The sequence below is a fragment of the Nyctibius grandis genome, chromosome Z (genome assembly GCF_013368605.1).
Source record: "Nyctibius grandis isolate bNycGra1 chromosome Z, bNycGra1.pri, whole genome shotgun sequence".
Taxonomy (NCBI): Eukaryota; Metazoa; Chordata; class Aves; order Nyctibiiformes; family Nyctibiidae; genus Nyctibius; species Nyctibius grandis.
Window position 1 is genome coordinate 46,298,780 of NC_090695.1, and position 14,016 is coordinate 46,312,795.

The window sequence follows — 14,016 nt, forward strand, 5'->3', positions numbered from 1 at the left end:
CACAGCCTCCCTGGGCAGCCTGTTCCAGTGCTCTGTCACCCTCAAAGTAAAAAAGTTCCTCCTCATATTTACATGGAACTTCCCATGTTTCAGCTTGTGCCCATTGCCCCTTGTCCTGTCACTGGGCACCACTGAGAAGAGTCTGGCCCCCTCCTCTTGACACCCACCCCTAAGGTATTTGTAAGTGTTGATAAGATCCCCCCTCAGTCTTCTCTTCTCCAAGCTGAACAGACCAGCTCTCTCAGCCTCTCCGCATAAAAGAGATGCTCTTATTACTTTCAAACTTATGTAATACATACATTTGAAACCAGCACTCTCTATCGAGTGTATATCAATGATAAGTCAGCAGTTTCCAAAAATGGATTTCATTGCTTAGAGTTTTAAGTGTGGCACAGCAGTCTTACAAGCAGCAAGCTCTTGTTACTCTGCAGTGGCGGCAACTGCCTAGCAGGAACACAGTGCTTTGTACTGGGCTGCCAGAAAGTGAATTCTCAGATACAGGTATTTCACAGCAGAGGTAAACAAGTAATTGTTAAAATTAACTATATGTCATCTAGCTACTACTACTCATCATAATAAACTAAGTACACAGACAATCTAATTCACCCTGTTCTTACTACATTCAGCATTGAAACTCTAAAGAATGAACAAAACATGTTCATATGATCCCTATAAAGTGAAATTAGGATGTACTCCCATGAAAATGAACATACTTGCTCAGCTGTTTTCTGTTTCCCATTAATATCCCACAACAAAGCAACAGCAGAGGTCTTATTTCCCAACTTCTGACACAATTAGCTCACAACATCTCAAGTAAGAACCACTGTTAGGTTTTGTTTGGTTGGCTTCCTTTTTTATTAGGAAGAATGCAGTTATACTCATTTAGACTGGCTAGGATGTTCATACCATTCTTTGTAATGACTGCATCTCAAAAAGATAGGTGTTGAATGTGATTTTTAAAATATTAATGAATAAATAAATACATGGAAAATCTTATTCTACAAAATGCATTCAAACTGATCTTCAATAACATCCCTTTTTATCAATGGGATTAAATTAGCAGAGACTCTTTCCTAGCTGACCTTCAAATAATGTCCCTTTTTGTCAATGGAATTAAATTAGCACAGAGTATTTCCTAACATTAGAACAGAAAGAAACAAATATAAAAGGGAAGCAAGAAAAACAACACACCTAGCAGTAAACTGCCAGTTTTCACTCCTGAGTAACTGCAGTTACTATTTAGTAAGATGATGCTATGTTGAATTATTTATTTCCTGTTAAGTTCCTTTCACCTGACAATCTAAAAAAAGATTTTTGAAACAGAACGCTTAACAGCAGTAACCTTCTTCACAATGTATCTCGCAAGAGGCTTGTGCACAGTTCCTTGAGCTAGCGATCATTTCTCAGTGTGACATGCAGAGGCTTAATGGTGTACTCCTAACGGAAATCATTAGATTTCTTCCATATCCCTGAGTCAGTCACACATCTTTTTCTATATATTTCATAACAAATATTGGTAGTGTTTGGCAGGAATCGGGTAAGTGACTCACCTTCATCTAAAGGAACCTCTTCCTCCTCGCAGGGAGAAGGAAGGAGGGGCTGCAGAGGTTCCATGTTGATTATGAGTTGCTTGTTCAATGAGGGAGAGCTGCGACTTTGGGTAATGCTGGTTCTAAAAGAATGGGGAAAACAGGGTCAGTTTATTCACAAGGAAACAACTGCAGTCTAGTACATCTCATCTCAGAATTGTTTTGCATAAATTACAACAGGCCTTGAGCTATCATAACAGTCTCTGCACACTGAACGCTGCTTTCAGCTGTGTAATGTTGCCTCCTCAGCAGATATAAACCTTTCAACATCTGAAGTGTAAGAGAAGGTTTAGTGCTGGTTTACTTCCCTTTACATAGCCTGACTCCTTCTCATCTCATGCAGGATTTCAGTGTGTTGCTCCTCTCCACACTGCACAAAAGACGTGAGTATTTGGCTTCAAGGAAGGGGAAGGTAGAAAGGAAAGATACAATTAATTTTCCTGATGTTGTTCCATTGACTCCAGGACTGGGTAAAGGATTTGTTATGGTTTGAGCACTGCAAACTAAAGACTAACAGGAACAATGATATCCCTTCAGTTAACAGATACACAGTGTTCTCATTCTCACGCACCCCAGACACTGCCCCTACACTACGCCTCCAGGTGTTCAGGCTGGTTTTCTCTCGTCGTTCTTGGCTCTAACAGGCTTTCCTGGTAGCAGGTGCTGAATTTTCTCGGTAAAGTTTGAGGAATGCTGTTGATTCACTTCAGTTATGAGGCTCATTAGCCTAAAATCATATTACTGAGAAAATAAAATGGCTCTTTAGAGTAAGTTATCTAGCACTTACATAATACAGGCCTGAAGGAAGAATCCTGCAATAAATCTGAGCCATTACATTATAAAATATTTACTTTTGACAAAAGCAAAGATGAAAGGGAAGAGGATTCTACTTGACTTCAAATGGTACACAGACACCGTGCTGAAATTTCACAAAATGTGAAGTCAAGTTTGCACAGAGACTCAACTTAAAATTCCACATAGACAAACAAACTGAACAAAGTACCTATTGCAAGTGAAAAGAAGGGACTGTGTGTTGCTGACAGTTTAAGTAAACATGGGACACAAATGTCCTACTCTAAGTCACACTATACGGCATTAAATATTCTGTGGGAACAAAGCACCTTTCTTGCTCAATTGCCGTGATTCCATGCTCATTAATGTATGCCCAAAGCTACTTATGTCCTCATTTGCATTCTGTGAGCAGTCTCTAATAACTATTTAGTTTAAATTTTCATTATCCAAAGAAGTTTTTCACTCAGATTACTGTAATTACAATCACTCCAACCCAACAGTACCTCCACAGACTTGTTATGCATCCCCTGGATCTTTGTGCTTGTTGTAAAGAGCTACCAAGCAATTCTCAAAATAGAAGTCATGCCTGGGAGCACCCATAAGGCTCCTACTCCATACTTATCTACAAAGATCCCTCCTTCAGGCATGCCCTGGAAGCAAAATATTAAGTCATTCACTGTGTATCTGTCAGAAGAACTTGCCACCGCATTTATGCTGCATGACTACACACTCCCAACAGATTTTCAGTCTGTAGTTCTTTTAAGTGTAATATCCAAACACAAAGATATTGAACAGCAACCTCCTCACAACTGCATGTTTCTTTCTCAATGCAGCCATAGTACCATGAATTGACTTTGGGGGAGGGAGTGCAAGGAGAGGGAACTTTATATGTATAAAAAAATGTACGTATTTACCTTCAATCATATAATTTCCTCTAAATGTTTTGCACCAGAAAAACTACCATTGCCTGTCCCCAAATCCTCTTTCACAGAGTAACCTGTTTCTAAAGCTTGCATTTTTGGAGCTGAAAATTTTCTATGCTTTTTGTCTACTTGTGCTATTAGAAGGACAAGCTATCTACCAGTGTCTCCCATTTCAAAACCTGCATTATAAAAACACACGAAATCATTAGAGTTTTTTTAATCTTCCTAAGAAACTGAACTTGGAACTACCATAATATTGTAAATGCAAGCATTTTAAGAAAGTTAATCATAAAAAATATACATTACTATTTATAAGTGTTAAATCCATGTGACATTGCTCTATAAACTTATTTGCCCTCTGATCTGTTTCTTTACGTACACTAAGAGTTTCAAACAATATGTCTAAAATACTTTAAATACTGGAAGCAAAGAAAAGTAAAATACAAGATAAAAAGTAATTTTACCTGATATTTTTTCTTTTCCTATGGAAGAAAGAAACCCTATGGAAAGTAGGTAATAAGCTATTTCCTTATGTGAGTAACTATTTTCATTTAAAATTAATTTGTATGCCCAAGTAATCTACCCTGCCTCAATGATGGACCTATATTCTGCCTTCTGTGTTCTCAGTTAACACATTCTAGACTGTCACTTACCCTGTTTTTAAATGTAATCTGAAAAAGCAGGTTCAAAAGTATCGCTGCATGGCCTTATTATTAATTACATAGTAGGTCTGGACAACATATATTCCCATGCATATATATTCCTACGCTTTAGTAAAGACAATCCACTTTTCTCTCAAATATAGATGGAATAGCCATGTTAAATTAAAAATAAAACACACAACCCCCACCCCTGAAAAAAATCACAATAGGGATACAGCTGTACAATGTCCAGAAAGTTAAATCACCTTTTAAAAAAGTTTTTAAATAGCTTTTTCCTGCTGACCTCTTTCTTCTCTTCCAAAGGACTTTAATTAGGTTCTTATCAATTTTTACTATCACTACAATGAGTGATAAGGACCAGAAAGTATTAGCTTGCTTGCAAAGTCCAGCTGCTCATTTCTAACAAGCCAAATCTTTTTTCTCAAAAAAAAAGATTCTCTGACCTTTTTTTTTCTTTACTGAATGAACTTCTTGCTTTTTAATCTGACTGCGTTACAGAAAAACTATGAAATATACCTTTAAACATACCCATGTACATACACAAAACAGAATCTTTCAAAACTGGGCAAGAACTAGGAATGAAATGAGAATGTACTTTCAGTCAGATTCATGTAATAACAGTCTATGTCATAATACAGAAATTAATATAAGCTACTTATCTCACTGATTGATTAAATCCAGTTTCGAAGCAGCACAGATTAAATTCCCTTATGTAGGAGACAATATGCTATTGTCAAAATTTTGTAACATTGGCAATATATATTTCCCAAGGCTTGCACGCCTCATTGTGGAAGCTCAGAATGACAGCCATTACATCTCACAGTAAAGGAAAGAGAATTTCTCTGTAGAGAACAATCTTCCTTAGTCCTTAAACTTTAATATTGAATGACAAGACATACCTGTGAACTTCTGGAGGTTCCCTCTGGATTTTAGAGCTTGCCTCCACAACCTCTTTGGCTACTTTTCCACTGCATTAAAACATGAAATAAATATTCAAGCAAATACATGCCAAGCATTATACATACATGAACACTTAAGTTACATTCAAAAGAAGAAAAGGAAAAGGCAAAAAAAAAAATCCCACGTACTGGACATATAATGTCCCAGATTAAAAATTCTGCTGACCACTTGTCTGCAAAGCTACTGAAGAAAAAGCAACCTTTTGTAGTAGAATGCTAGGAGTGGGACTGGACTGTCCTACTAATGCTCTCTTGGTCTAGAAGTGCCCAGTTACAGGGGGCATACAATCTCTTCACTAGCCACGCGTCCTTGTTTTTACAGAAATTGCACCAAAAGTGGAGCCCTGTTCTGGTGAAACTGCTCTTTGACAGAAATCCGCACGAAGCCTCCAGTTTATTTTATAAGTGATGCTAAAGAGACAATAGAAAATCTTTCGAATTCTGACCTGGATTATGTATGAACAGGTCCTCAAGACAGAAGAGCCCTCAATTTGCCATGAATAATAACTGACATTTTCTCTTACTTTCTGAAATGGTTTACCACAAAAAACAAAAGGCAAACACCCACCTATATCGAAATCTACTGCCTTTAAAAAACATCTTGCTGCTGGACATGGTCTTGATCTGACTGGATTTTGCATACCTTGAAGAAAAAGAACAGAGGCTGTCACATTTTCAGCACAGAAGGAACCTGATAAGCAAAAATGAACAAGGCCAACTACAAGTTTTGTTATTTTTATACCACAAAGTAAGATTCAGTAATTGGGCTTTCCAACTTTTTTTAAGGCCTTTATCCAAATTAAAATATAAAGCATGCATAAAACAATTCAGACAGCACAGAACAACTGAACATAAAACAAGTCATTACCTGGATAGGAAAGCAAGAAAATTAAATGCTGACGCTTTCTGCTTCACTAGGGACTTTCATTCACAGGATGAAGGAAAGACTGTGGTACACCAAAAGCCCCTAAGACAAGTTTGCCCTAACACCACCTTGTCTGGGGGAACATATGGCTATTTCCACTTTCCCACTAGTAAAGCAAAGAAATAATAAAGAAGTGGTAATACTTGTCTCCAAAAGTAGTTGCATTTCCAATGTCTCTATACAGTCAACTCCTCAGTAGCCTACATCATATCCTACTGCTTCTCTCTAATCACAAAGTACACAGCAACCTTATATCACAGTCTTTTATCACAAAGATCATGGAAGAGTACCTCAGCCACGCCATCTCCTTGATGTTCTCTGCCTTAAAAATGGCAAACTGATTTCATATTGAGACTCTCATTCCCAGACCCTAGTAGACAATCTTCTGTGATTTACATCTACTTGCAAATAATCACAACAGTCAACTCTGAGCCTGTATCAAGACGGGACTAAAGCTCTGTTTTTCCAGAGATCACGACCTTATCTTAAATTCCAAGTATCAAGCTTTTCTAAGCAGAGGAAAGGACCAAATCTAATTAAGGCAAAGTGTCATTATCATGAATTACTTACACAATCTGGCTACAACTGTTCTAATCTAATTAGAATACATTGTTGGTATCATACAGAACATAGACAGGATTTTTCTAACACTGTTAAGTAACTAACAGTCCATACTGCACAGCTCAGTTTCTCTGAAATGTATGAAAACTTTCGCTGTTTCAAAACTACTATGCTAAGCCTTTATTTACAGATTGCTTTGGCTTCAGTTTCATGTTTGGAGGATTGTTATTTTTCTGCACTACACATAGTAACCATTACTATTTTCCAATCTGTCAGCCAGGTTCCTCTCCATTGAATATCACTACCAATCTTCATTTTACTAAAGTAGTCCTCTTTTAAGACCCACCAAAACTGAAACAGGCAAGCATAATTTTAAGCAATCATGCTAAAGAAATAATGCCACAGTGGTGCCCTGAAAACATTTGGAAAGTAGAAAAAAACATGAGAGAAGCAGCCCTGTGGATAACAAGGTCAGAGAACAAAGAGAGGGAGGAGATGCTCCAGGTGCCAGAGCAGAGACTACCCTTCAGCCCATGGAGAAGACCATGGTGGAGCAGGTTGACCCCCTGCAGCCCATTGGAAAACCAAGTCAGAGCAGATATCCACACTGCAGCCCACGGAGGACCCTGCACTACAGCAGGTGGACATTCCCTGAGGGAAGCTGCAGCCCCGGGAGAGCCCACACAGGAGCTGGCTCCTGGCAGGAGTTGTGGCCCACAGAGAGGAACCCATGCTGCAGCAGGTTTATCCTGAAAGACTGCAGCCCATGGGAAGGACTCATGCTGGAGCAGTTCATGAAGGACCCTGGAGCAGGGAAAAGTGTGAGCAGGAAGGAGCAGCAGAGAGAAACTGCTACGAATTGACTGCAACACCCATTCCACATCTCCCTGCGCTGCTGAGGGCAAGAAGGACATAGAGGAGTTGGGAATGAAGGAGTGAAGTTGAGCCTGGGAAGAAACATGGAAGGGGTGGTTTTAGTTTTGTCTTTATTGTAATTTAAAAATAGAGTAAGAAAGTGAGAAACAAATTAAATTAACCTTCCCCAAGTCAAGTCTGTTTTGCCTGTGACAATAATTGGTAAGCAATCTTCTTGTCTTTAGCCCAACCCATGAGCTTTTTCGTCTTATTTTCTCCCCTTGACCTGCTGAGGAGAGGGAGTGAGAGAGCAGCTGAGTGGTCATCTGGCACCTACTCAAGGCCAAACCCACCACAACCATGTATTTGTGACCAAAACCCGAACAAATAATATTACAACCATTTAACAATAAGAGTAGAGAGATGAGTCTCCCTCAGACATCTTCACTTCGAGCACTAATTTCTCTCCTTTGGGTGGGAATTATTTCCTATTCCCTATATTTATTTCTAGTAACATAAAATAAAACCGCTCAAACACCATGCACTGTTTTCCTACTTACATGTACTTCCAAAACACTTCCTGATAATCTTTTTATTAATTCAATCTCAAGCACAGTAGACGTTAACACAGAGAATTAACAGCTGTATTGTGCCAGCTCATATTTCCTGTTTCTTCATTGAATATATCAATTGAATAGATCGTATTGATATATTATTGTATCAGTGTTTAAGTGAAAGAAGGAATCTTCTCCAAAATAAAGTAGGTCATTAAGGAAGACATGTTCTTCCTACTTAGTTATTATTTACCCTTACAGCAGCCCCCTGGTGTTGCTATGCACCAACACAGAAACAATTTTTTATAAAATATGCAAGATGCTGTAAGGAGAGACTAAGTAGCAAGAATAAAAGCTACATGCCTAAAGGGATGCGTCAATAAACAGATCTAACAAAGTCAACGGAGGGCAGAAAGAATGCATATGAGCTTTTTAATGAGGAATTATTTTCAGGTTCACTTTTAGGGAATAGGGAGGAAGATAATCCTTTTTTCTTGTGAATTTACAGGCTTTTTTTTTAAAAAAAAATGAGATGGCTGACATCTTTCAAAAAACGTATCTAAGAACATTTTGGGGTTGTTTTTTTTTTCAATCATTGAAGAGAATTCTTTTTTTTCAATAAACTCTTACTAAACCTTGGATTTCAAGTGGGGGAACATTTCCTACTGGCAGAAGAGCCCAGAGAATCAAGCATAACAGATTGTTTCCTCCCTTCTCAAGGTATTCGACAGCAGGGCTAAGATTAACAACTATGTTCCCACACACAAGTGCAGTACTGTGTCCATCCAGTGTCACGCTACAGAGTGTGCTGGAAAAAGTGTAATTATTCACTACCAAAACCCTCCTGCCTCATTCAGATTTTAAACAATGTATAATACTGGCTTGAAATTAAATAATATTCCCCATTAACTTGCACATTTTCTGTTTGCATTTTGAATTCTGTTGATGAAATTAAATGTTTCACATTGAACAATCTTCTACTCACATGCACGTATTTTTACTTTTAGTATAGATAGTGACTTCAGGTTTACCTACTTGTAAAAAGCCTGGTTCTCCACCCCACATTTCCAGAGATGCTTGCAGGCTGCTGGTGTAGAGGTATGGAATGACAGCACAGCCTTTTTCTAAGTGGAGGAAAAGAAGGCAAATAAAGTAATGAAAATGTTGTATTCTCAAAGACTGAAGTAGCTGTACCTGATGGCAGCACCATGAACTGGATACAACGAAGACCAAGTTTTCCTGTGTAGCCTCAATCTGTGGTTCACTCACAGAAGTATAACCCATATGTAGCTCATATTTGAACTGTCCAGGCAACTGTTTCAGAAATAAAAGGGGATGCTCGAAGGGGGCAGAGAAGAGCATAGGTACAAGTGGCTTGTAGAACAAATCTGTACCAACTGTCTTCAGGCCAAAATCAAAGGAGGAAAGTCTCTATGTTCAATATTCCACATTGCACAGTTGATGCACTACTCACCATCCACTTCTCCCTGTTCTCTATGTCTTACTGTCAAATGCTCCTTGCAACCACAGAAACAGCCCCCAACGCCTCTTACTTTCTATTTCCTGTTCCTCACCTAAATTGCATCCAAAGTCATAATCTTGGGCTATAACACTGCCCTAGGGGAAGAACTGATTATAGCATGCTGTAGGCAAAAATCTCTATGATTTCAATGGCAAGAGCCCAATGATAAGACTCCTAACTAACTAGGGCAGACTCCAGCCTATTCAAGTGACCAAAATTTGAGGAGATGATTGAAATTAACCAAAAATACCTCACACTGATCCAGGTATCAATTCCCACCTGAATTTTCAATCATATACCGATGTCGCTCATACTTTAGAGTGGGTGGATACAGCTTTAGCGCTTTAAAATCCATTGAAACTTGACGGCACAGATGACCAAAACTGTGAGCAATGCACACAGCACTGCAATAATGTTAAGTGAGAAATGTCTCAACCCTTTGCAAATCATTCTTTTGACAACAGCAACAGCCACATTCACTCATATTCTATATTTTAGTTATAATATGAAGTACAATTATTGACTGTTTAGAAGTTTTAGTTAAAAATGTATGTTTTAGTTAACTGTAAATCAAATACAGTAGTTCTGTAAAAATATTAAACCTGACCTCTTTCTGAGCTCCAAACACATAAAAAGTCTTCCCTTCAAATTTCAGTTTATAGACATCACACCTAGAAAGAGAAAAATCATCAAAATACAGGAAAAATAGATAGATCTACAAGTAAGAAAAGCAACTTGCATGCAAGTTTCCCTGATTCACAAAGTCAGGCAGGCTGTCAAATGACAGAGTCTCAACAGAAGTCTTACAACCTTTAGCATGAAAGCATTCAATAACCTAATTTTCTTTGGAGAAGAGAACATAAGCCCAGAGTATTTGTATCACATCCCTATGAACCTTTACAGAATTAACTTTGGCTGCTGGAAAATTAAGAGGAAATTAAAAGTAGACACAAGCTTATGTTTACATTCTAATTATTACACGGTTTGTAATTCCTCTTATATCTTAAAATCTTGGAATGTCTAATGTAATTAAATTTGAGGAAAAGACAATACTCTTAGCCTGCATATGTTGCATAAGAAGGCATACAATTTTCTAGATGCAGGCACTTTTTACCAGCAACATCTTATCTCTATCCTTATTTATTTGTGGTTTCATATCACTTACAGACAGAACACAATAGGAAGAAAAAGAAAATGTTTGACAGCACTTATTACTGGGGCCTTGTGCGTTGCAAACCTATGTCAAAATTTAATTTAATCAAGGTTGAAAGCACAATCTACATATGGAATAGTGGTGCACCGTATAAAGGCAATACGATGCCTCTGCTTAAATTGTAATGGAAATTTTGTTATTACCACAGCTCAAATGGAGACACCATAGTTTTTTATAAACTTCTCTAAAGATTTTGGACATCAGATGGTTGACATGGGAACGATTCTGGAGGCAAGAACAATGCTATCCCAGCAACTTTATAACAAGAGTTTTGCTTTAACATTAAACAACAACAACTAAAAATCATTCCAGTTGAGAAAGCTTTTCCATTGAAAGGAAAACTCAAATATGAATTTGGATTTTAACCGTGTAGTGTAAATTTCAGCTAATATCAGTTAAAGCTACTAGCACTCACTTCTATGTCTCAGAAATGAAAGGAGCAGTACATGGCATTCAGATAAATCTCACCAGATCGACCTTCCAACAGCCACTGCAACAATGAGACAGCCTAATGGCTTTTCCTTTATCACTATTTAATTTTGTAACTGGTTTACATGCCAATGGACTACATGAATACTAAATGCCAATGGACTGAGATCTCCAAAGGGACATGTTATCCTTGAGTAGTATGAATTGTGGGTGCGAACACCCATGCAGGCTGGCAGGGGTGATACTGCTGTGGGTGTCTATTACAGGCCACCGGATCAGGATGAGGAGGGTGATGAGGCCTTCTACAGGCAGCTGAGAGCAGTCTCGCAATTACAGCGCCTGGTTGTCATGGGGGATTTCAACTACCCTGATATTTGCTGGGAGGCCTACTCAGCCAGCCATCCTCAGTCCAGGAGGTTCCTCCAGTGCATTGATGATAACTTTCTGATGCAAATGGTGGATGAGCCAACTAGGAGAGGAGCGCTGCTGGATCTTATCCTCACTAACAAGGAGGGTCTGGTTGAAGAGGTGAAGGTTGAGGGCAGCCTTGGTTGTAGTGACCATGAGATGGTAGAGTTCAGGATCTCATGTGGCAGGAACAGAATAGCTAGCAGAATCACAACCCTGGACTTCAGTAGGGCTAACTTTGGCCTTCTCAAGCAATTGCTAGGGGAAATCCCATGGGACAGGGTACTAGAAGGTAAGGGGGCTCAAGATAGTTGGTTAGCATTCAAGGACTGCTTCTTCCAAGCTCAAGATCAGAGCATCCCAGCAAGTAGGAAGTCAAGGAAGGGTACCAGGAGACCTGCATGGTTAAACAGGGAACTGCTGGGCAAACTCAAGTGGAAGAAGAGAGTGTACAGATCATGGAAGGAGGGGCTGGCCACTTGGGAGGAATATAAGTCTGTTGTCAGAGGATGTAGGGAGGCAACGAGGAAAGCTAAGGCCTCCTTGGAATTAAACCTTGCAAGAGAGGTCAAGGACAACAGAAAGGGCTTCTTCAAATACAATGCAGGTAAAACCAACACTAGAGGCAATGTAGGCCCACTGATGAATGAGGTGAGTGCCCTGGAGACAGAGGATAAAAAGAAGGCAGAGTTACTGAATGCCTTCTTTGCCTCTGTCTATACTGCTGAAGGCTGTCCTGAGGAGCCCCGGACCCCTGAGGCCCCAGAAGAAGTCAGGATAGAGGAGGAATCTGTCTTGGCAGATGAGGGCTGGGTCAGGGACCAATTAAGCAATCTGGACACACATAAATCCATGGGCCCTGATGGGATGCACCCGCGGGTGCTGAGGGAGCTGGCAGAAGTCATTGCTAGGCCACTCTCCATCATCTTTGCAAAGTCGTGGGCAACGGGAGAGGTGCCTGAGGACTGGAGGAAAGCAAATGTCACTCCAGTCTTCAAAAAGGGCAAGAAGGAGGACCCGGGGAACTACAGACCGGTCAGCCTCACCTCCATCCCCGGAAAGGTAATGGAACAACTTGTCCGTGGTGCTGTCTCTAGGCACATCAAGGATAGGGGGATCATTAGGGGCACTCAACATGGCTTCACCAAGGGGAAGTCATGCTCAACCAACTTGATAGCCTTTTATGAGGACATAACCAGGTGGATAGATGATGGTAAAGCTGTGGATGTGGTCTATCTCGATTTCAGTAAAGCATTTGACACAGTCTCCCACAGCATCCTCGCAGCTAAACTGAGGAAGTGTGGTCTGGATGATCGGATAGTGAGGTGAATTGTGAACTGGCTGAAGAAAAGAAGCCAGAGAGTGGTGGTCAATGGGACACAGTCCAGTTGGAGGCCTGTGTCTAGCGGAGTCCCTCAAGGGTCGGTACTGGGACCAGTTCTATTCAATATATTCATTAATGACTTGGATGAGGGAATAGAGTGCACTGTCAGCAAGTTCGCTGATGACACAAAACTGGGAGGAGTGGCTGACGCACCAGAAGGCTGCACAGCCATTCAGAGAGACCTGGACAGGCTGGAGAGTTGGGCGGGGAGAAATTTAATGAAATATAACAAGGGCAAGTGTAGAGTCCTGCATCTGGGCAAGAACAACCCCATGTACCAGTACAAGTTGGGGACAGACCTGTTGGAGAGCAGCAGAGGGGAAAGGGACCTGGGGGTCCTAGTGGACAGCAGGATGACCATGAGCCAGCAGCGTGCCCTTGTGGCCAAGAAGGCCAATGGCATCCTGGGGTGTATAAGAAGGGGTGCGGTTAGCAGGTCAAGAGAGGTTCTCCTCCCCCTCTACTCTGCCCTGGTGAGGCCGCATCTGGAATATTGTGTCCAGTTCTGGGCCCCTCAGTTCAAGAAGGACAGGGAACTGCTAGAGAGAGTCCAGCGCAGAGCCACAAAGATGATTAAGGGAGTGGAACATCTCCCTTATGAGGAGAGGCTGAAGGAGCTGGGTCTCTTTAGCTTGGAGAAGAGGAGACTGAGGGGTGACCTCATTAATGTTTATAAATATGTAAAGGGCAAGTGTCATGAGGATGGAGCCAGGCTCTTCTCAGTGACATCCCTTGACAGGACAAGGGGCAATGGGTGCAAGCTGGAACACAGGAGGTTCCACATAAATATGAGGAAAAACTTCTTTACGGTGAGAGTGACCGAACACTGGAACAGGCTGCCCAGAGAGGTTGTGGAGTCTCCTTCTCTGGAGACATTCAAAACCCGCCTGGACGCGTTCCTGTGTGATATGGTCTAGGTAATCCTGCTCCAGCAGGGGGACTGGACTAGATGATCTTTTGAGGTCCCTTCCAATCCCTAACATTCTGTGATTCTGTGAAAACCCAAGCGCTGTGAAACTCATTTCCCACAGTATGATGGATACATGCTCAGCAAGTGCTATTCTCTCCTCCCTGCACTGTAGACTGACCTTACAGTTACACTGTCCTTATGCCAAAAGCAAAAACCACCAAAGCACTGTGACTAGGGCTACCTGAAATTAACCCTAGGGAAACTACAGCACAAATCCAGGATCACAGATGGATGGTATTTGACAGACACATCCCCAGAGCTCCACTGGGA

The 14,016-nt window shown here is 40.6% G+C and overlaps 1 protein-coding gene across 1 annotated transcript in view; it reads right to left on the reverse strand.

Moving 5' to 3' along the window:
• The window catches only part of FRMD3 (FERM domain containing 3), a 139,056-nt gene that overhangs the window by 15,653 nt on the left and 109,387 nt on the right, over positions 1-14,016 (reverse strand). Inside the window, exons 9-13 of the mRNA XM_068422732.1 lie at positions 9,950-10,013; positions 8,856-8,944; positions 5,494-5,568; positions 4,866-4,934; positions 1,551-1,672 (exon numbers count right to left, since the gene is read on the reverse strand). Of these exons, the coding sequence (XP_068278833.1) occupies positions 1,551-1,672; positions 4,866-4,934; positions 5,494-5,568; positions 8,856-8,944; positions 9,950-10,013 (419 nt within the window). The remainder of the gene's footprint in view (positions 1-1,550; positions 1,673-4,865; positions 4,935-5,493; positions 5,569-8,855; positions 8,945-9,949; positions 10,014-14,016) is intronic.